Consider the following 24,011-nt stretch of genomic DNA (forward strand, 5'->3'; position numbering starts at 1 on the left):
TCCGCCGGTTTTGACACCGACAGACACCATGTTTATTTTTTTGAGTATAGCTTGGCGGAACTTAACTTCGAGATAAATCTTGAAGAACAGTTAAAGAATGGAAAGAATCCTTAATGAGCCACCATGTAGAGCCTCCATGATGAACTCCGGTAATAAAAGAATGATCAAACGGAAGGAAATCTAAAAAGAACTCCGGTAATAAAAGAATGATAGAAAGAAAGAGAAGTTGAAAACACAAGGTGTAACCGAGAAAACTTGGAGCTCCGGAAAAGGAAAAGGTGAAACACTAGACCCGAGAATTACTTCATCCTGAACGAACTCCGAAGGAAGGGATTAAACATTTGGATGAAACAAGAATAAGAATTACATTATGTGTATCCTTCATCAATTTAAATTTATGACATGCAATGGATTTGGCATACTACTTATTCTCGTAGAAAGGATTAAGATAGATATAGCGCAAACTTGAGAAGGTCTTGATGGAACCACCAGTGGGATTTGGAAATCTATATGATAACGAAGGAAGAGAACTCTTGAACGAACCACCGTAAGAATTGAAAATGAAAGTAGCAAAGGCACAATTCACCGGGAAGAATTGGAAAACGAACTAACATACGTGAGGGGATTTGCATACATGAGAACAAAGAGATCGTGAGCTGGCTAGATAATAGTTGAACGATGCGCTGGTAAGATTTGGAGAACGAGAGCTGAAAGCTAAGAATGAGTAATATTTGTAAAGATGGCCTTCGGAGGAAAGAAATGGAAACAACTCATAAAATGCTCAGGATGGGTGAAAATAATTCTCACAATCGAAAATAATTATGAGAGGATGGCATCAAGCTTGAACCATGAATCTTTGAGAGAACGGATAAGATTTGGAGGAAAACTCTTCTTCGGTCTTCAAATGTTGAGAATGACGATGAGAAACACCATCATGCATTGTTGAGGCACTCCAGAATGAAAAATAGAAAGGTTGAACCAACGATGAAAGAATTTGAAAGACCTTGGAGAAAGACATTTGACCGATGACAATTCATTCTTACGTCAAACTTGAATGAATTCAATAATAACTCCGGGAAAATTAGAAGAGTCAGGTAAGATCCTGGGAAAAGACCTTTGGGTTAGGGCCCACTCAAAAGATACACCGTTGAACGATTTAAAAGAAAGATTTCACCGGTTGAATTAAATGACTTGAATGAGATAACAACCTCGAGATAGCTTGAACGAATTAGCAATGGAAACGCGAATCTTCTTTGATATCTTCAGCACTCCAGAGCAAATAAATGGTGAGAAGTGGATGGTTAAGAGGTGCACCGGCATGAGAAAACATTTGAAACGAGGAAAGGATATGATCGACAAAGCTTGAATTGAATCCACCGGAAAGAAAGAGAATGAAAAATGATGAACTTGAGGCTTCCTTAATATCTTCCTGAGAATCACCGGATAAGAATATTGACAGAAAAGAGTGGGGAGACTTCACATCAATAAAATGGATAACGGATTAAGAAATCGGAGTCCTTGAAGAAAAAGGGTGGGAGGGCGGGAAAAACAAAGGCAACTTGGGGACGAACAACGTTGGAAAAAAACCTGAGGGGTGATCTTGCGAATGTTGAAATGATTGGATCCACTTGAAGAGAAACACGCCGGTTGGAAAAGAATTGGCAAGACCATCTCAATGATCAAGAACGATTAGCACTCCCATAGAAATATGAGAGCACCGCTTGGAAAAAAGGTATAGAATCAACACTTGACTTCGAAGCAACTCGAATACCACAACTCAAAACAAAACAAAGGATTTGACTTGCAGGATAAGACGGAACAAACATATGATAGATCCCATATCATATCATGTGTCCATTGGAAAGATATCCTACGAGCTACTTGAATTCCCACTTATAAACTCCCGAAACTTTCTGGTTATGCAATCAGGTGTGGGGATACATGGGAAGCATAATATCTCACCCAAACTAACAATTCCTACATCCAGTTGTATCCATCCTTCAACACATAACCAAGAAACCTTCGGAAATCATGTACCTCAACCTTCAAAAAGCATCCATTATACGAGTTATGGCAATAATCCCGAACTCCCGCCCCAGTACTGGGTGGCGTCGAGGTTATCTCACTAACAACTGCATAAAAGAGATTTTTGATGTCGGCGAAACTCAGGTATTCCAAAACTACAATGATAAAATTGTGACGACAACACCTCGGAGCTCAACTCCCCGGGACACTTCCACAACCCCTAAATGTCAGGAGGCACCAAGAACAATGTTCTCGTCACAAGACTATCGGAACGATTCCAAGATACCCGCGTGATCCTAAAAAAATTTCGTGAAATTTGAGGAGAGGGAAGTCAAAACTTCTACGTCAGGAGGCCTCACAAGAGTGACGAAGGGACTAAGGAGTAAAAAGAATCCTACTCCCCGATATATATAATCCTAAGACTCAAAACATTTTGTTCCAGACTCAACAACATTAGCGATTCGATCAAGCAGGGGGCTCCTAAGTCGGGGATGGTTCTGATTACCAACTTGTAACACCCACGATGCGGCTATATCTCCCACGTGTCGAGGCACGACTTAGAGGCATAACCGCATGGTGGTTTATTTGCAAGTGGGGTAATCTTCACGCAATCCCATGTATTGAATAAGAAAGGGATAAAGAGTTGGCTTACAATCGGCACTTCACACAAATAACAAGTTAAACATACATCATCCAGAATACAATCAAGGTCCGACTACGGAACAAAATAAAACAAGACAACCCCAATTGCTAGATCCCCAATTGTCCCAATTGGGCTCCACTACTGATCAATCGGAAAAGACACATAACAATGATCAAGATCTTCATTGAGCTCCCACTTGAGCTGGATTGCGTCACCTGCACTGGTATCATCGGCACCTGCAACTGTTTGGAAGTATCTGTGAGTCATGAGGACTCAGCAATCTCACACCCGCAAGATCAAGACTATTTAAGCTTATGGGTAGAATAAGGCAATGTGGTGGAGCTGCAGCAAGAACTAAGCAAATATGGTGGCTAACATACGCAAAAAAGAGAGAGAAGAGAAGCAGCACAACGGTCGAGAAGCTAGAAGTGATCAAGAAGTGATTCTGAAACTACTTACGCACAAACATAACACAAGAACCATGTTCACTTCCCGGACTCCGCCGAAAAGAGAGCATCACGGCTACACACGCGGTTGATGCATTTTAATTAAGTTAAGTGTTAAGCTCTCTACAACCGGACATTAACAAATTCCCATCTGCCACATAACCGTGGGCATGGCTTTCGAAAGTTTATACCCTGCAGGGGTGTCCCAACTTAGCCCATCACAGGCTCTCACGGTCATCCCGGAAAGACCCGATCAGTTTCGGAATCCCGGTTACAAGACATTTCGACAATGGTAAAATAAGACCAGCAAAGCCGCCCAATGTGTCAACAATCCCGATAGGAGTCGCACGTATATCGTTCTCGGGACACACCGGATAGGTCAAGCTACGAGTAAAACCAGCCCTCAAGTTGCCCCGAGGTGGCCCCGCGGGCTGCCCGGTTCGGACCAACACTTAGAGAAGCACTGGCCCGGGAGGGTAAAATAAAGATGACCCTCGGGAGCGCAACTCCCAAGGGAAAAGGTATAGGTTGTTAGACAAATGTAAAACCAATGTTGGGCCTTGCTGGAGGAGTTTTATTCAAAGCGAACTGTCAAGGGGTTCCCATAACACACAACCACGTAAGGAACGCAAAATCAAGGAACATAACACCGGTATGACGAAAACTAGGGCGGCAAGAGTGGAACAAAACACCAGGCATAAGGCCGAGCCTTCCACCCTTTACCAAGTATCTAGATGCATTCATTAAATAAGAGATATTGTGATATCCCAACATATCCATGTTCCAACATGGAACCAGCTTCAACTTCACCTGCAACTAGCAACGCTATAAGAGGGGCTGAGCAAAAGTGGTAACATAGCCAAACAACGGTTTGCTAGGAAGGTGGGTCAGAGGCTTGACATGGTCAAAGCACAAGTGCTCCTTGGGTGATTTTGATAATTAATGACAACATATGTCTTGTTGGACTAATACTTTTACCTAGTATGTTTCAGACAAGTTCAACAAATTAAATGGCGTGGACTAAAGGATGTGGAACCCCTTCAAGATGCTAAGGACAAAGGATTAGCTCAAGCTTCAAGATCAAGACTCTACATTTTCTATTTTAGTGAGCCAAGATCACATTGAGTCTATAGGAAAGCCAATACTATTAAGAAGGGATGAGGTGTTGCTTAATGGCTTGCTTGCTCAAAGTGCTTAGTGATATGCTCCAAAACCCTCAACTACGTTCCCACTTCCATATATGTCCCACACCAAATATCCAACTCGGCCCCACCGATTGTTTCTATCTGGAGCCACCGAGTTCAGTTGACATAGCCACTGCCACAAACCCTAATCAAATCGGTCTCACCGATAGGGATTTCGGTCTCACCGAGATGGGCTTGCAAACTCTCTATTACCTGTTGCAATATTTTCGGTCCCACCGAGATATGCAATCGGCCCCACCGAGTTTGTTTGGCCAACTCTCTGTTTCGCTTATTACCCAAATCGGTCCCACCGAGTTTGAGTAATCGGTCAAACCGAGTTTTGGATTTACCCTAACCCTAGCACATCGGTCCTACCGACTTGATCTAGTCGGTCCCACCGAAAACCCTAACGGTCACTAGATTTGCTAAATTGGTCCGACCGAGTTTATCAATTTGGTCCCACCGAGATTGGCAAGTTGTGTGTAATGGTTATATTTTGTGTGGAGGCTATATATACCCCTCCACCCACTCTTCATTTGAAGGGAGAGCCATCAGAACATACCTACACTTCCAATACACATTTTCTGAGAGAGAACCACCTACTCATGTGTTGAGGCCAAGATATTCCATTCCCACCATATGAATCTTGATCTCTAGCCTTCCCCAAGTTGCTTTCCACTCAAATTTTCTTTCCACCAAATCCATATCCTGTGAGAGAGAGTTGAGTGTTGGGGAGACTATCATTTGAAGCACAAGAGCAAGGAGTTCATCATCAACACACCATTTGTTACTTCTTGGAGAGTGGTGTCTCCTAGATTGGCTAGGTGTCACTTGGGAGCCTCCGACAAGATTGTGGAGTTGAACCAAGGAGTTTGTAAGGGCAAGGAGATCGCCTACTTCGTGAAGATCTACCGCTAGTGAGGCAAGTCCTTCGTGGGTGATGGCCATGATGGGATAGACAAGGTTGCTTCTTCGTGGACCCTTCGTGGGTGGAGCCCTCCGTGGACTCGCGCAACCGTTACCCTTCATGGGCTGAAGTCTCCATCAACGTGGATGTACGATAACACCACCTATCGGAACCACGACAAAAACATCTGTGTCTCCAATTGCGTTTGAATTCTCCAAACCCTTCCCCTTACATTCTTGCAAGTTGCATGCTTTACTTTCCGCTGCTCATATACTCTTTGCATGCTTTCTTGATATGTATTGTGTTTGTTAAACTTGTGCCAAAACTCGACTTCAACTTAAAGAAGTTAAAAACTGCAACTTTTGGTATTTAGTGTCTAATCACCCCCCCCCCCTCTAGACACCTCTTCTCGATCCTTTCACATGGCAACATGGGAGGCATGATATAACAAGTGGTAGGTAGCACAACATAGTGATAGAGCGAACAACTAGCAAGCAAAGATAGAAGTGATTTTGAGGGTATGGTCATCTTGCCTGAAATCCCGCAAGGCAGAAGAACGAGTCCAAGAAGTAGACGACCCAACGTAGTCGGACGAATCCTCACAACTTCGGAACGAAACCAAAACTAACGAGAGAAGCAACCCGAAAAGAAGCAAACAACATGGTAAACACACAAACATAACATGGCATGATTCACAAACAAGGATGATGCATGTACGGTTTAAATATGCATGGCATGGCAAACTGCAACAAACAATACTACAAATTAAGTGGAGCTCAATATGCAACGAGTTGCGTATTGATGAAACACCACATCAATTATTTAGTTCTCTCTCGTTTATGTACCCAACAATATTAAATGTTGTTAAACATGGCAAGAGGTGAGACAAAAGTAAACTACACATTTTAGGCAATTTAAATAAGGCCGGAAACATCAAGCAACAATTCCGGTAAATCCTCATGTGCATTAGCAATTTAATGCAACAACAATTTTAAACATTTTAAATGTTATTATCATGATGTGAATGACATGTGCAAGTTTTATGCGATTTTTGTTAAAAGTTGACATGAGCATTACGAAGCATTTGTCATCATGGAGGAAACGAAATGGGTGCCACGACAACGACAATGGAAATGGTGTCACGGAAACATTCCGGTTCCAGTAACTCGATTGAGATGCCGGTGCAAAAGAGAGTGTGACGGGAGCGTGTCATGCAAGGATGGTGGGGTGATTCTGGTTACCGGATATCCCATGTGTCGGTGGCATGGCAACCGACGGTCGTGCACGAAACAAACGGGCACGGTGCAAACACGAGCATCTCATACAACACACATGCATACGGTCCACGGCGTCGTCTCGGGGTTATACCTTCAAGGCGTGCAATCAGGACGGTTCGGGTTCGTAGAGGGAAGTAGACGTTCTCGCGATGGAGTCGACCTTGATGTGTCCAGGGGACGCTCAGGTCGGTGGGGGTTCTCGGTCTTGCGGTTCTGGTCGGCTCATCGAAACGCAGGCAGGGCCTATGGATTCATGGAGCAAGACAACAGCAACCTTGCGTGAAGGAGGCCATGGAGGCGAAGAAACTAATCGGAGGCCGGTACAGAGAGTTGCGGGTCATGGCACTGGTCGATGCGGGCGAGCAGAAGCGCGTCCTCCTCCCCGCTCGAATGAGGCAGAGGCGGGGCAGTGGCTTGGCGAGCTTGAGGCCATGGTTGCGGGCTAAGGAACGAGGTCTGGCGGGGTGGCGATGCTGCTGGTGGAGGACGGCGTGGGCGTAGAAGGCAGGGGCGCGAGGAGGCGAAGCAGAGGACGGGGAGGCCGGAGGAGCTGTCCTGGGGGCGGCGGAGTCCGACGAGGAAGAGGTCTGGAGCAGGGCACCATGGCGGGGAGGCGATGTGGCTCCGGTGGAGAAGTATAGAGCGGCCACAACGATGGTGGTAGACGCAGAAGGCGGGGCCGCAGGCACCCATGGCCTTGACGAGGGGGTTGCGCGCGAGGCTCCTTCGGTGGAGGCGACGAACGGGCGGCGACCATGGCAAACGAGGAGGTAGGACAGCGAGGCGGCGGCCCAGTCGCGGAGGACGAAGGGGAGAGAAGGGAGATGGGGTTCGATGGAGATGGGGGATCAGGCGTCGGGTTTCTTGCGGCGCGAGGGAAGGAGATGGGATCGAGGGGAGAGACCGAGAGATGGGAACGGGCTCCCTGGCGAATAGGGTTAGTGCGGCTGAGCCTAGGGAGGCCGCGGATGGGCTGCTGAGAGGCCTAGCTGGGCTGCGGGGAGACAGGTTGGCCTGGCCGCTGGGCTCTCTCTCTCTCTCTCTCTCCTTATTTTCTTTAGCAGAAAACAATTAAAGAGAAGAAAAAATAGAGGGGGTTAGGGAAAGAAGTTGGACACGCGGATAAATTTCCCGAACTCACAAAAAACGTGCATGTTCATAGAAAAATAGAAGTGGCAAGATTGCAGTAGTTAAATTCAAATTCATTTGAATATAATTCAAATGATTTTGAAATGGGACTAGGTTTGGTGTGGCCAAAAATGTTCGGATTTTTGGTGGAGCTCCAAAAATGATGAAAGAATATATGGCAAGGTTGGAGACCAAGAATTGAGATAACAAAGACATTGGGATAATTTGCAAGTGTGTTATGGTGAATTCCAAATTAAAGAAATATTTAATATAGCTCCCTAATATTGGGAGGATATGTTATAAAGAGAAGTCACTCTTCCCTCAATTTAAATAGATCAACCATCTATGCAATTTATTAGTTGTGTTTAAAAAATGAAATGGCATGATGGCATGATGACATGATGCAAAGATGAATGCAACAGACAAAACAATCACCCGACAAAACTCGGAAAACATGGAAGGCATCTGAAGCTCCGGTCTTAGGGCATTACGGTATAACATTCCAAATTGGAAATTTGGGATGTTACATTGGGATTCTTTCCGGTGATTATCGTAGTTTGAGAAGTTCATGTATTCACTAAGTGCTAATGCTTTCTTCCGGTTCTCTATTAAAAGGAGGCCTTAATAACCCTTTGTTTCCATTAGGACCCCGCTACTACGGGAGGGTAGGACAAAATATATCATGCAAGTATTTTCCATAAGCACATATGACTATATACGAAATACATGCCTACATTATATTGATGAATTGGAGCTAGTCCCGTGTCACCCTATGTTATAACTGGTGTATGATGAATGCCATCCGACACAACTATCATTGTCGATCCATTGCCTACAAGCTTTTCACATATTGATCTTTGCTAAGTTACTTTCACTTGTCCACTGTCACAGTTGCTACAAAACTGCTACTGTTACTTCCATACTACTTTGCTACTAAATACTTTGCTGCGGATATTTAGTCTTTCAGGTGTGATTGAATTGACAACTCAGCTGCTAATACTCGAGAATATTATTTGGCTCCCCTTGTGTCGAATTAATAAATTTGGGTTGAATACTCTACCCTCGAAAACTATTCTGATCCCCTATACTTGTGGGTTATCAACGTCTACAATGAACTACTCACGCATCATCAGAGAGGCACAAATGAGGATGATGAACCCCTCCGTGATGGTGTCTAGATTGGATTTGTGGTTTCTGGAACTTGCGGCGACTGGAATTGTGTTTCGTCGACTCCCCTAGGGTTTTTGGATTTTCAGGGTATTTATAGAGCAAAGAGGCAGTGCGGGAGGCCACCGGCGTGGGCACAACCCACCAGGGCACCCAGGTGGGTGTTGGGGAACGTAGCAGAAATTCAAAATTTTCTACGCATCACCAAGATCAATCTATGGAGTAATCTAGCAACAAGGGGAAGGAGAGTGCATCTACATACCCTTGTAGATCGCTAAGTGGAAGCGTTCAAGTGAACGGGGTTGATGGAGTCGTACTCGTCGTGATCCAAATCACCGATGATCCTAGTGCCGAACGGACGGCACCTCCGTGTTCAACACACGTACAGCCCGGTGACGTCTCCTATGCCTTGATCCAGCAAGGGGAGAAGGAGAGGTTGGGGAAGACTCCATCCAGAAGCAACACGACAGCGTGGTGGTGGTGAAGCGTGGTACTCCAGCAGGGCTTCGCCAAGCACCGTAAGAGACGAGGAGGGAGAGGGGTAGGGCTGCGCCAACAAGAGAAGAAACTTCGTCTGTGGGCTGCTCCTTTGCCTCCACTATATATAGGGGGAGAGGGAGGGATGCGCCCCCACCTAGGGTTCCACCCTAGGGGCGGCGGCCAGCCCAGATCCCATCTGGTGGGGCGGCCAAGGGGGGAAGAGGGGAAACTTGCCCCCCCAAGCTAGGTGGGGCGCCCCCTCCCTAAACCCTAGGCGCCTTGGGCCTTGGTGGGGGGCGCACCAGCCCACCTGGGGCTGGTCCCCTCCCACACTTGGCCCATGCAGCCCTCCAGGGCTGGTGGCCCCACTTGGTGGACCACCAGGACCCTCCCGGTGGTCCCGGTACATTACCGATAAAACCCAAAACTTTTCCGACGACCAAAACAGGACTTCCCATATGTAAATCTTTACCTCCGGACCATTCCGGAACTCCTCGTGACGTCTGGGATCTCATCCGGAACTCCGAACAACATTCGGTAACCACGTATATCTATTCCCTATAACCCTAGCGTCATCGAAGCTTAAGTGTGTAGACCCTACGGGTTCGGGAACCATGCATACATGACCGAGATAACTCTCCGGTCAATAACCAACAGCGGGATCTGGATACCCATGTTGGCTCCCACATGCTCCATGATGATCTCATCGGATGAACCACGATGTCAAGGACTTAATCAATCCCGTATACAATTCCCTTTGTCTATCGGTACGATACTTGCCCGAGATTCGATCGTCGGTATCCCGATACCTTGTTCAATCTCGTTACCGGCAAGTCTCTTTACTCGTTCCGTAACACATCATCCCGTGATCAACTCCTTGATCACATTGTGCACATTATGATGATGTCCTACCGAGTGGGCCCAGAGATACCTCTCCATCACACGGAGTGACAAATCCTAGTCTCGATTCGTGCCAACCCAACAGACACTTTCGGAGATACCCGTAGTGCACCTTTATAGCCACCCAGTTACGTTGTGACGTTTGGCACACCCAAAGTATTCCTACGGTATCCGGGAGTTGCACAATCTCATGGTCTAAGAAAATGATACTTGACATTAGAAAAGCTTTAGCATGCGAACTACACGATCTTGTGCTATGCTTAGGATTGGGTCTTGTCCATCACATCATTCTTCTAATGATGTGATCCCGTTATCAATGACATCCAATGTCCATGGTCAGGAAACCGTAACCATCTATTGATCAACGAGCTAGTCACCTAGAGGCTTACTAGGGACATGGTGTTGTCTATGTATCCACACATGTGTCTGAGTTTCCTATAAATACAATTCTAGCATGGATAATAAACGATTATCATGAACAAGGAAATATAATAATAACCAATTTATTATTGCATCTAGGGCATATTTCCAACAGTCTCCCACTTGCACTAGAGTCAATAATCCAGTTCACATTGATATGTGATTAACACTCAAGGTCACATCCCCATGTGACTAACACCCAAAGAGTTCTGGGTTTGATCATGTTATACTTGTGAGAGAGGTTTCAGTCAACGGGTCTGCAACATTCAGATCCGTATGTACTTCGCAAATTTCTATGTCATCTTGTAGATGCAACTACTACGCTACATTTGGAGCCATTTCAAATAACTGTTCTACTTGGAGCTGTTCTAAATTGTTGCTCCATTATACGTATCCGGTATCTCTACTCAGAGCTATCCGGATAGATGTTAAGCTTGCATCGACGTAACTCTTTACGTCGAACTCTTTATCACCTCCATAACCGAGAAACATATCCTTATTCCTCTAAGGATAATTTAGACCGCTATCTGGTGATCTACTCCTAGATTACCTTTGTACCCTCTTGCCAGATATGTGGCAAGGCACACATCTGGTGCGGTACTCAGCATGGCATACCGTATAGAGCCTATGACAAAAGCATAGGGGACGACCTTCGTCCTTTCTCTCTATTTTGCCGCGGTCAGGTTTCGGGTCTTACTCAATGTTCACACCTTATAACACAGCCAAGAACTCCTTCTTTGCCGATCCATTTTGAACTCCTTCAAAATCTTGTCATGGTATATATTCATTTGAAAGTACTATTAAGCGTTTTGATCTATCCTTATAGATCTTAATGCTCAATACTCAAGTAGCCTAATCCAGGTTTTCCATTGAAAAACACTTTTCAAATAACTCTGCATGCTTTCCAGAAATCTACATCATTTCCGATCAACAATATGTCAACAACATATATTCATCAGAAATTCTATAGTGCTCCCACTCACTTCTTTGGAAATACAAGTTTCTCATAAACTTTGTATACACCCAAAATCTTTGATCATCTCATCAAAGCATACATTCCAACTCCGAGATGCTTACTCCAGTCCTTAGAAGGATTGCTAGAGCTTTGCATACTTGTTAGCATCTTTCAGGATTGACAAAACCTTCCAGTTGTATCACATACAACCTTTCCTCAAGAAAATCGTCGAGGAAACAATGTTTTGATATCCTATCTGCAAGATTTCATAAATAATGCAGTAATCGCTAATATAATTCCAACAGACTCTTAGCATCGCTATGAGTGAGAAAGTCTCATCATAGTTAACTATTTGAACTTGTCGGAAAACATCTTAACGACAAGTCGAGCTTTCTTAATGGTGATACTTACCATCATTGTCCGTCTTCCTTTTAAAATCCATATGTACCTAACAGCCTTATGACCATCAAGTAGTTCTTCCAAAGTCTACACTTTGTTTTCATATATGGATCCTCTCTCGGATTATATGGCCTCGAGCCATTTTGGAATCCAGGCCCACCATCGCTTTTCCATAGCTCGTAGGTTCATTGTTGTCTAGCAACATGACTTCCAAGACAGGATTACGTACCAATCTGAAGTAGTACGCATCCTTGTCATCCCACGAGGTTTGGTAGTGACTTGATCTGAAGTTTCATGATCACTATCATAAGCTTCCACTTCAATTGGTGTAGGTGCCACAGGAACAACTCCCTGTGCCCTGCCACACACTAGTTGAAGAGACGGTTCAATAACCTCATCAAGTCTCCACCATCCTCCCACTCAATTCTTACGAGAAAAACCTTTCTTCCTCGAGAAAGGACCCGATTCTAGAAACAATCCCTTATTGCTTTCGGATCTGAGACAGGAGGTACACCCAACTGTTTTGGGTGTCCTATGAAGATGCATTTATCCGCTTTGGGTTCGAGCTTATCAGCCTGAAACTTTTTCACATAAGCGTCGCAGCCCCAAACTTTTAAGAAATGACAGCTTAGGTTTCTCTAAACCATAGTTCATACGGTGTCATCTCATCGGAATTACGTGGTGCCCTATTTAAAGTGAATGTGGTTGTCTCTAATGCCTAACCCATAAACTATCGTGGTAATTCGATAAGAGACATCATGGTATGCATCATATCCAATAGGGTGTAATTATGATGTTCGGACACACCATCATACTATGGTGTTTCAGGCTGTATTAGTTGTGAAACAATTTCCACAATGTCTTAATTCTGTGCCAAACTCGTAATTCAGATATTCATCTCTATGATCATATCATAGATATTTTATCCTCTTGTCATGATGATCTTTCAACTTCACCCTGAAATTACTTGAACCTTTCAATAATTCAGACTCGTGATTCATCAAGTAAATATACTCAACATCTACTCAAATCATCTGTGAAGTAAGAACATAACGATATCCACTACACGCCTCAGCACTCATTGGACTGCACACATCAAAATGTATTACTTCCAACAAGTTGCTTTCTAGTTCCATTTTACTGAAAACGAGGCTTTCAGTCATCTTGCCCGTGTGGTATGATTTGCATGTCTCAAGTGATTCAAAATCAAGTGAGTCCAAACGGTCCATTTGCATGGAGTTTCTTCATGCATATACACCAATAGACATGGTTCGCATGTCTCAAACTTTTCAAAACGAGTGAGCCCAAAGATCCATCAACATGGAGCTTCTTCATGCGTTTTATACCGATATGACTTACGTGGCAGTGCCACAAGTAGGTGGTACTATCATTACTATCTTATATCTTTTGACATGAACATGTGTATCACTACGATCGAGATTCAATAAACCATTCATTTTAGGTGCAAGACCATTGAAGGTATTATTCAAATAAATAGAGTAACCATTATTCTCCTTAAATGAATAACCATATTGCGATAGACATAATCCAATCATGTCTATGCTCAACGGAAACACCAATCTCGATGGTAGAGGGAGCGTGCCATGCTTGATCACATCAAGCTTGGGAAAAACTTCCAACACATATCGCCAGCTCACCTTTAGCAAGTCTCCATTTACTCTGCAGCCTTTTATTTCGAGTTTACTAACATTTAGCAACCGAACCGGTATCTAATACCATGGTGCTACTAGGAGTACTAGTAAAGTACACATTAACACAATGTATATCCAATATACTTCTATCGACCTTGCCAGCCTTCTCATCTACCAAGTATCTAGGGTAATTCTGCTCCAGTGGCTGTTCCCCTTATTACAGAAGCACTTAGTCTCAGGTTTGGGTTCAACCTTGGGTTTCTTCACTAGAGCAGCAGCTGATTTGTCGTTTCATGAAGTATCCCTTCTTGCCCTTGCCCTTCTTGAAACTAGTGGTTTCACCAACCATCAACAATTGATGCTCCTTCTTGATTTCTACTTTTGTGGTGTCAAACATCGCGAATATCTCAAGGATCATCATATATGTCCCTGATATATTATAGTTCATCACGAAGCTCTAGCAGCTTGGTGGTAACGAGTTCGAAGAAACATCACTATCTCATCTGGAAGATCAACTCCCACTCGATTCAAATGATTGTTGTACTCAGACAATCTTGAGCACAAGCTCAACAATTGAGCTTTTCTCCCTTAGTTTGCAGGCTAAGAAAATCGTCGGAGGTCTTATACCTCTTGATGTGGGCACGAGCCTGAAATTCCAATTTCAGCCCTTGAAACATCTCATATGTTTCGCGACGTTTCAAAACGTCTTCGGTGCCTCAACTCTAAACCGTTTAACTGAACTATCACGTAGTTATCAAAATGTGTATGTCAGATGTTCGCAACATCCACAGACGACGTTTGAGGTTCAGCACACTGAGCAGTGCATTAAGTACATAAGCCTTCTATGAAGCAATGAGGACAATCCTCAGTTTACGGACCTAGTCCGCATAATTGCTACTATCATCTTTCAACTAAATTTTCTCCAGGAACATATCTAAACAGTATAACTGAAGCGCGAGCCACGACATAATTTGCGAAGACCTTTTGACTATGTTTAGGATAATTAAGTTCATCTTATGAACTCCCACTCAGATAGACATCCCTCTAGTCATCTAAGTGATTACATGATCCGAGTCAACTAGACCATGTCCGATCATCACGTGAGACGGACTAGTCATCATCGGTGAACATCTTCATGTTGACCGTATCTACCATACGACTCATGCTCGACCTTTCGGTCTCTTGTGTTCCGAGGCCATGTTTGTACATGCTAGGCTCGTCAAGTCAACCTAAGTGTTTCGCGTGTGTAAATCTGGCTTACACCCGTTGTATGTGAACGTAAGAATCTATCACACCCGATCATCACGTGGTGCTTCGAAACGATGAACTTTTGCAACGGTGCACAGTTAGAGGGAACACTTTCTTGAAATTTTAATGAGGGATCATCTTATTTACTACCGTCGTTCTAAGCAAATAAGATGTATAAACATGATAAACATCACATGCAATCAAATAGTGACATGATATGGCCAATATCATATTGCTCCTTTTGATCTCCATCTTCGGGGCTCCATGATCATCATCGTCACCGGCATGACACCATGATCTCCATCATCATGATTTCCATCATTGTGTCTCCATGAAGTTGTCTCGCCCACTTATTACTTCTACTACTATGGCTACCGGTTAGCAATAAAGTAAAGTAATTACATGGCGTTGTTCAATGACACGTAGGTCATACAATAAATAAAGACAACTCCTATGGCTCCTGCCGGTTGTCATACTCATCGACATGCAAGTCGTGATTCCTATTACAAGAACATGATCAATCTCATACATCACATATTATTCATCACATTCTTCTTGGCCATATCACATCACATAGCAAATGCTGCAAAAACAAGTTAGACGTCCTCTAATTGTTGTTGCAAGTTTTTTACGTGGCTGCTATAGGTTGCTAGCAAGAACGTTTCTTACCTACGCAAAAACCACAACGTGATATGCCAATTGCTATTTACCCTTCATAAGGACCCTTTTCATCGAATCCGATCTGACTAAAGTGGGAGAGATAGACACCCGCTAGCCACCTTATGCAACTAGTGCATGTCAGTCGGTGGAACCAGTCTCACGTAAGAGTACGTGTAAGGTCGGTCCGGGCCGCTTCATCCCACGATGTCGCCCGAATCAAGATAAGACTAGTAACGGCAAGATAATTGACAATATCGACGCCCACAACTACTTTGTGTTCTACTCGTGCATAGTAACTACGCATAGACCTAGCTCATGATGCCACTGTTGGGGAACGTAGCAGAAATTCAAAATTTTCTACGCATCACCAAGATCAATCTATGGAGTAATCTAGCAACGAGGGGAAGGAGAGTGCATCTACATACCCTTGTAGATCGCTAAGCGGAACGTTCAAGTGAACGGGGGTGATGGAGTCGTACTCGTCGTGATCCAAATCACCGATGATCCTAGTGCCGAACGGACGGCACCTCCGTGTTCAACACACGTACAGCCCGGTGATGTCTCCTACGCCTTGATCCAGCAAGGGGAGAAGGAGAGGTTGGGGAAGACTCCATCCAGCAGCAACACGACGGGGTGGTGGTGGTGGAGGAGCGTGGTACTCCAGCAGGGCTTCGCCAAGCACCGTAAGAGACGAGGAGGGAGAGGGGTAGGGCTGCGCCAACAAGAGAAGAAACTTCGTCTGTGGGCTGCTCCTTTGCCTCCACTATATATAGGGGAGAGGGAGGGCTGTGCCCCCACCTAGGGTTCCACCCTAGGGGCGGCGGCCAGCCCAGATCCCATCTGGTGGGGCGTCCAAGGGGGGGAAGAGGGGAAACTTGCCCCCCCCCCAAGCTAGGTGGGGCGCCCCCTCCCTAAACCCTAGGCACCTTGGGCCTTGGTGGGGGGCGCACCAGCCCACCTGGGGCTGGTCTCCTCCCACACTTGGCCCATGCAACCCTCCGGGGCTGGTGGCCCCACTTGGTGGACCACCAGGACCCTCCCGGTGGTCCCGGTACATTACCGATAAAACCCGAAACTTTTCCGGCGACCAAAACAGGACTTCCCATATATAAATCTTTACCTCCGGACCATTCCGGAACTCCTCGTGATGTCCGGGATCTCATCCGGGACTCCGAACAACATTCGGTAACCACATATATCTATTCCCTATAACCCTAGCGTCATCGAACCTTAAGTGTGTAGACCCTACGGGTTCGGGAACCATGCAGACATGACCGAGATAACTCTCCGGTCAATAACCAACAGCGGGATCTGGATACCCATGTTGGCTCCCACATGCTCCACGATGATCTCATCGGATGAACCACGATGTCAAGGACTTAATCAATCCCGTATACAATTCCCTTTGTCTATCGGTACGATACTTGCCCGAGATTCGATCGTCGGTATCCCGATACCTTGTTCAATCTCGTTACCAGCAAGTCTCTTTACTCGTTCCATAACACATCATCCCGTGATCAACTCCTTGATCACATTGTGCACATTATGATGATGTCCTACCGAGTGGGCCCAGAGATACCTCTCCGTCACACGGAGTGACAAATCCCAGTCTCGATTTGTGCCAACCCAACAGACACTTTTGGAGATACCCGTAGTGCACCTTTATAGCCACCCAGTTATGTTGTGACGTTTGGCACACCCAAAGTATTCCTACAGTATCTGGGAGTTGCACAATCTCATGGTCTAAGGAAACGATACTTGACATAAGAAAAGCTTTAGCATGCGAACTACACGATCTTGTGCTATGCTTAGGATTGGGTCTTGTCCATCACATCATTCTTCTAATGATGTGATCCCGTTATCAATGACATCCAATGTCCATGGTTAGGAAACCGTAACCATCTATTGATCAACGAGCTAGTCACCTAGAGGCTTACTAGGGACATGGTGTTGTCTATGTATCCACACATGTATCTGAGTTTCCTATCAATACAATTCTAGCATGGATAATAAACGATTATCATGAACAAGGAAATATAATAATAACCAATTTATTATTGCCTCTAGGGCATATTTCCAACAGTGGGTTGTGCTCCCCTTGGAGCTCCCCTCTGGTACTTCCTTGGTTCATCGTGCGCCTTCTGGTCCAGAAAAAATATCCAAAAAGTTTTCGCTGTGTTGGACTCCGTTTGGTATTGATTTTCTGCGAAGTAAAAGACAAGCAAAAAACAGCAACTGGCACTAGGCACTATGTCAATAGGTTAGTCCCCAAAAATGATATAAAGTTGCTATAGAATGATTGTAAAACATCTGACAATGATAATATAACAGCATGAAACAATAAAAAATTATAGATACGTTGGAGACGTATCAGGATCCATCTGGCACTCCACTTCCTGAGGTGATTGCAGACTTGTGTCGAAGTGACCTCTTGGCCACATGTCAAACACCTTCTTGGAAACAGATTTCAAGTGCACCTCCTTGAAGCCCTTATCAGTCCTTACCCTGTTGACTATGATCTTACATATTTGTTAAGCACGAAAGTAGTAAGAACGACTGACATTTCATTGAGTTCCCCCTCCCAGCCATCTTTACCCTCCTAGCCTTGGTGGTTGCCTTATGTGTAGAAGCAACAACATTAGACGCATCTGACACATATGTGCTAGGCACAAATGGTAGACGCCTTGCAGACCCCTCGAGGGAATCTAATTCAGAGATATCTGATCCTCGGTCATAGGCTAGGGGTCCTCAAAATAGGATGACGGGAATTGGCTCTCGAACAAGACAATGAAATGGCTAAAATCTTGCAACCTCATGTCCTACAAGCGTTAGCGTCACGATTTGTGAAACACACTACACATGGACAGTAAGAAGGACCACTACGCATGGATAGTAAGCATATTACACATGGACCATGAAGTTCAACACATCACCCTATGACTGATCTTCAATCTCATAGCATGCCATGAAGTTCAACACACTACCACACCTACATACTTGCAAACTAGCATACTACACATGCTCCGATTCAGAGGCTAGTACCAAATCTACCATGGTATCATCCTTGTTGACAAGGAACAACATGAACATCATCAAAGCTTACAAGCAACACCTATCATGCTACCAATTCATCAACACTAGCTACCAAAACATCACATTCTCATGGATCGACGGTCTATAGTGCTACCACATGCTCACATATCTAAGATAGAATTAGTAGGAAGGACGGACTGACCGAACTTACAACCATCGATTAAGCCCGATGGAGGCGTGGAACTGGTCGGAAACAGGAAGAAGACAAATCGTCGCCATTGTCGACCGCCAGCCGAAGAAGACGTGTCGCTTACCTGCTCGTCGATGACGATCCGCGCAAAACGGAGAGCTCGAATGAGGGGGCGCGAGTTTGGGTCGTGAGCCGAGGGTGGCTGTATAGGGCGACCGATTCGGCAGGAGGTGGCCACAAATTCTTCCTGCAGATTTTTAGGGACGCGCACGATCTCGCACCATCTCCTTGCTCTCATGAGCTTGACGCCGTGTTCCCCTTCCTTGTATCGTCCGAGTTTGGCTGAGGGGAAACGGGCGATTCCACTGTTCCAACGAGCCTGCCTGGTAGGGTACTTTAAGTTTTGTGCTATGCTAACCAAACAGTGAATATAGGCTATCAAATAGGACATTTTTGCACCCCGTGGGTTTGGTTGGACCTAATGCAGGCTATCAAACATACCCTCGAAGACCAGCCCTACAGAGACGGGAGGAACGCGATAGATGGATCGATGAGGACGATGGCCAGTGTTTGCTCATATCTTTGAGGTGGGCTTTGAGAGAGGACCAACACATGTTTGATGCATGCTCACCGGCGATGGAATGTGACGCAACTGAAACATGTTTGATGCATGTTGGAGAGAGGACCAAACACACAAAAGTCATCTTCTACTCGCGAGCTTGAGCTCACGACCAACATCAAGCTCACAAAAAAATAAAAATAAATGGAAAAAACTGATTTTTTTAATGAATTTTGACAAATGTTTCAAGTGCTTGAAAATTTTCATCATGAAATGACATTCGCGGATGTCATTGTTGCCACCTCTTCCACGAATGTCATTCTTTGATGGAATTTTATGAGCACCGAAAACATTTATCAATGTTTGCTCTGGAATAATTCCAGAATTTTTTAAATTTTATTTTAATATTTTTGGATTTTACTGTTCACCTGAGCTAATTTGAGCTCGAGCTCGGAAATTCAGCGTCCACAAACACATCCTAATGCTTCAGCACATTTGTCGAGCGTGGAAAGTAAAAGAGCAACCCTGGTAACACAAATCATCAAACTATTACACTCGTTTAACTCAATCTGACAAAAGAATCGACGACGACGACGCACCTCGACACAGATAGACAGGTGCGTGCGTGCCGTGCTCCCGTAAACAGTACATTACAGTACAAAAGTAAAGCAAAGTAGAACAGCACAAGAGTACACATACGCATAGACGGACACAGAAAAAACAAGCCTATGTTTTAGGTTGCGTCGCTGAACCTTGAGCTGGTTGGCATATGGGGGAAGGAGATTGATTTTATTGACTGACTCCGTCCGTCCTCGCCGCAAAACTGCCGCCGCGCTCACCTGTAGCTGCGGTAGAGCGGGGTGTACATGCAGCTCTCGGCGTACTTGAACAGGTCGTCGGGCCGCGGCAGCCGGCTGGCCAGGCCCAGGTCGTAGGCCTTGGCGGCCACCTTGGCGGCGATGCTGGCCGAGATCTTGCGGATGTTGGTGAAGGGCGGGAAGATGAGCCCCTTGTCGAAGTTCTCCTGGGTCGCCTCCTCCGCCAGCGCCTCCGCTGCACCCAGCCAAACCAAACACCATTCACCATCATCAGATTCAGATTCAGATTCAGTCACCAGCCGCCGCAAACGCGCGAGAGGAGATGCAGATACTTACAGGCGGCGAGGAGCATGTCGTCGTGGACGCGGATGGCGCCGGAGATGACGACGCCGAGGCCGAAGCCGGGGAACACGTAGGCGTTGTTGGACTGCCCGGGCACGTACGTCTTCCCCTCGTACTCCACGGGGTCGAACGGGCTGCCGCTCGCGAACACCGCCGTGCCCTTGCTCCAGGTGTAGGCCTCCTCGGCCGTGCACTCCGAGTGCGACGTTGGGTTCGACAGCGAGAAGATGACGGGTTTCTGCATTTCTCACACGGCCTCTGTTTAGCGTCTCTGCAGCTCGAATCAAGAAAGAAATGTGATAGGATTATCATGGCCGGACCAGCTGCGTACCTCGTTGAAGGAGGCCATGGCCTCGATCACTTCTTGGGTGAAGGTCTTCCCGACGCCGGAGGTTCCGATCAGCACGGTTGGCTTGATGGACTGGACGGCCTCCAGCAGGGTCTTCAGTTCTTCGTGCTCATGAGCGAACGGCTTCTTGAAGTGCTGCAGAGACTCTTTTCTGGACTCAACAAGCAGACCCTGCACAACACGAGCCCTACGTGTCAGAGACAAAACGTCGTGCTAAATCTTGCTGCAATTCCTGAGATGAGATGAGCGACCAACCTTGGAGTCCACCAGCCAGATCTTCTTGCGGCAGTCGTCCACCGGGAGTTCAGTCTGTAAAACGAACAATTCGACATCAGCGATACGTAATACACCATGGACTGGCTGATCCATAGGCAATGCAGAGCTTGCTGTCTTACGTGTTTCGACATCTCAAGAGCAATGAGCTCTGCAATGCCAGTTCCAGCCTCTCCAGCACCAAGGAAGAGGTAGGTCTGATCCACAAGGCCTCCACCGATCATCTTCAGGGCCGCCAAGAGGCCTGCGAGGACCACTGATGCTGTGCCCTGCAACACCACCATTTCTGTTCAGTGCCTCTGGAGATAATAAAGACAGTAATGCTTCACCTTGTGATGACTTGGTACCAACAGTACGGGAATGAATGAAGCACCTGAATATCATCGTTGAAGACGAGATGGCTCTTGCTGTACTTTGCGAGCAAATCGAATGCATTGTGGTTGGCAAAGTCCTCAAACTGGACCAGGACTTTCTCGCCGTAGTTTTGCTTCACTGCATTCATGAACTCTTGAAGAAGCTCATGGTATTCCTGGCAGCCATGAAACAAACACAAAGTTCAGCATCATCGACATGTCAAAAGAGTCTGCCCAGCTCACCAGCTGCAGAGGCGAGCTAATAACCACAGTATGCACTAGTAGACTGCTGCGTACAGCCATCGGCATTACCTCGCCGGTAGCACGCCGTTGACGGAGCCCGATGTAGTACTCGTCGTTGAGCAATGTCTCATTGTTGGTGCCAACATCGATGGTAATTGGCAGGCACTGCATCACGATCATTACATTGTTAATACTGTATAAATCAGTCAGCAGAGCGATCCACTGGTTTTGATCCTTGCATGCTTTCAGAACATTCAGAACCACACTTACAGCTGATGGGCGAACTCCTCCGAGGGCGGTGTACAGAGACAGTTTGCCAACCGGGATACCCATACCCTGCACAAGATCATCATAACATGCATGAGCATTAACAATCAGGAAAAGGTTTTTTTAAAGGAATCAGAAAAAGGTTGGTGGTGCATCATCCTTGAACATATTGATACCTGGCAGCCCAGATCTCCGAGCCCCAAAATGCGCTCGCCGTCGGTGACGACGATGACCTGGATGCTCCTCTCAGGCCAGTTCTTGAGCACCTCGAGCACCTTGCCCCTGAAAAGTGCTTGACATGTCAGACATGTACGCCAGTCTTGAACAGTTTACTGTCAGAGAGAAACGCACAGCGCTAGAGAGAGAGGGAGAAGAGAGAGAGAGAGAGACGCACTTGTCCTTGAGGCTGATGTAGAGCCCCTGCGGGCGGCGGTAGATGCTGCCGTACTTCTGGCAGGCCTCGCCGACGACGGGCGTGTAGACGACGGGGAGCAGCTCCTCGACGTTGTCGATGAGGAGCTTGTAGAAGAGCCTCTCGTTCCTCTCCTGGAGGTCCATCATGGCGACGTAGCGATGCAGGGGCACGGTGTAACTGCGGAGGTTGTGCATGATCTTCTTCTCCTGGTGCTCCTGAGAGACGATGGCCGGCGGGAGGAGCCCCCGGATGTAGTGCGCGTCGCGCTCCGCCTCGGTGAAGGCCAGCCCCTTGTTGTGCCGGGGGTCCCTCAGAAGCTGGTGCCCACTGTTGGTTGATTGCACGCAAGGAAAATGTCATCATGCATGTGTTAACGTCAAGAAACAGAGTAACGCAGACGAGAACTTTCAGCGCAGTGGTAACAAGGCAGGAGCAGGATATCCCAAAACGAAGAAAATATTTTGGCAGGCGTGAGGAAGGAAGGAAGGAAAAGATGGGTTTACAACCGTGCCCTAAATAGTCGCGATCGCAATAGTAAGTTGCCGACCAAATCCTAAGTCACACGAGACCACAACCGAAATCGCATGATCTCGCCGTGCCGATGCGGATCACCGCGGAAACACACGCACCGACGCACGCACGCACCATCATAATTTCTCAAGATAGCGGAGGTGGAATTGCCATGGAACTTCATTTCCGGCCGGAGGGGGATCTGCCGTAAGAGTGGCTTGGATCACGAAGCAGAACATGTCGGTTTTGGTTAGCGGCATTACCTTGCGACGGAGAATGACCATGGCGTGATGAGCTGCTCCTCGGTGGCCCTGTCCTCGCCGTAGACGTCCTCGACACCGCCGCCCGCCATCTCCTCAAACTCTCAGCTCTGGCGAACGCACGGACGGAAGAAGCGCGATGCGTAGCGCAGGATTGGGTTTGATTTGAATCGAGCTCTTGTCCTTTTTTAATGTCCTGGGATGGGATGCGGTGGATGGTGTGGAGACGGGAGGGAGCAGCGTTGCCTATTTATAGAGGCCCCGTGGCCGCCGGGGAGGGCCCGCCAGGCAGAAGGAAGGGGAGCGGAGGGCGCGCCGTGGGAAAGGGAGGAATGGTCGGGGACGCGGATGGTGAGAGACAGAGAGAGGGAGAGACGAAGGTTCCTTCCCCGGTTGGTTCGGTCGTTGCCCATGACAAAGACAAGGGGAAACGAGGGGACTAAACAAACTCTTCTTTATTATATGTACTGATGTACACAATACAAAAAGGAAAGAAGAGGGAAACGAACATGGAGGGCAGCAGCCTCGCTCGGCTGCGGATTGAAGAAGGTGGTCGGCGCGGGGCACTTGGAATGGAATACTAGTATAGTCTCCTGCTCAATTGACAATTGTACACACACCCCTAGGCCCCATGGGCATACGGCTTGCTACCGGGCTAGTAGTAGTAGTAGGTGCGCGCGTCCCTCTCCCTCCGGTGGAACCGCGAGATAGGAGTGAGACACCATGTCGACTAGCTATGGTCGGGGCCAAGAGCACACCATGAGTGGGAAGGGTGAGGTGGGAGAAAGGGGAACAAAAAAAAGCTTAGAGCATCCATAGCAACGATGTGCCAAGAGCGTCTACAACTGGACTTTGCAAATTCGGTCTCTCAAACATACATGAACGTGATTAGGTGCTTCTGCAGTGAT

The 24,011-nt window shown here is 46.4% G+C and overlaps 1 protein-coding gene across 1 annotated transcript; it reads right to left on the minus strand.

Annotated features, from left to right (window-relative positions):
- Window positions 1-19,802: 19,802 nt before the first annotated feature.
- On the minus strand, window positions 19,803-23,396 carry LOC100137005 (NADP-dependent malic enzyme, chloroplastic). The gene is made up of 11 exons (XM_044463874.1): window positions 23,107-23,396; window positions 22,313-22,660; window positions 22,095-22,200; window positions 21,922-21,987; window positions 21,721-21,816; window positions 21,429-21,584; window positions 21,178-21,324; window positions 21,038-21,091; window positions 20,765-20,953; window positions 20,428-20,671; window positions 19,803-20,326 (listed from the first exon to the last, which is right to left on the minus strand). The coding sequence occupies exons 1-11, from the start codon at window positions 23,193-23,195 to the stop codon at window positions 20,109-20,111; spliced, it is 1,713 nt and encodes a 570-aa protein (XP_044319809.1). The 5' UTR covers window positions 23,196-23,396; the 3' UTR covers window positions 19,803-20,108.
- Between the last annotated feature and the right edge of the window lie 615 nt (window positions 23,397-24,011).

The sequence above is a fragment of the Triticum aestivum genome, chromosome 1A (assembly GCF_018294505.1).
Source record: "Triticum aestivum cultivar Chinese Spring chromosome 1A, IWGSC CS RefSeq v2.1, whole genome shotgun sequence".
In the NCBI taxonomy this organism is placed as follows: domain Eukaryota; kingdom Viridiplantae; phylum Streptophyta; class Magnoliopsida; order Poales; family Poaceae; genus Triticum; species Triticum aestivum.

Excerpts from the sequence above, each read along its gene's own strand:
- LOC100137005 (XM_044463874.1), bottom strand. The coding sequence starts at position 23,195 with ATGGCGGGCGGCGGTGTCGAGGACGTCTACGGCGAGGACAGGGCCACC. Across the intron at positions 21,092-21,177 it reads CTCTTGAGATGTCGAAACAC|ACTGAACTCCCGGTGGACGA; the intron begins GTAAGACAGCAA and ends TTCGTTTTACAG. Across the intron at positions 20,672-20,764 it reads CCATGGCCTCCTTCAACGAG|AAACCCGTCATCTTCTCGCT; the intron begins GTACGCAGCTGG and ends TGAGAAATGCAG.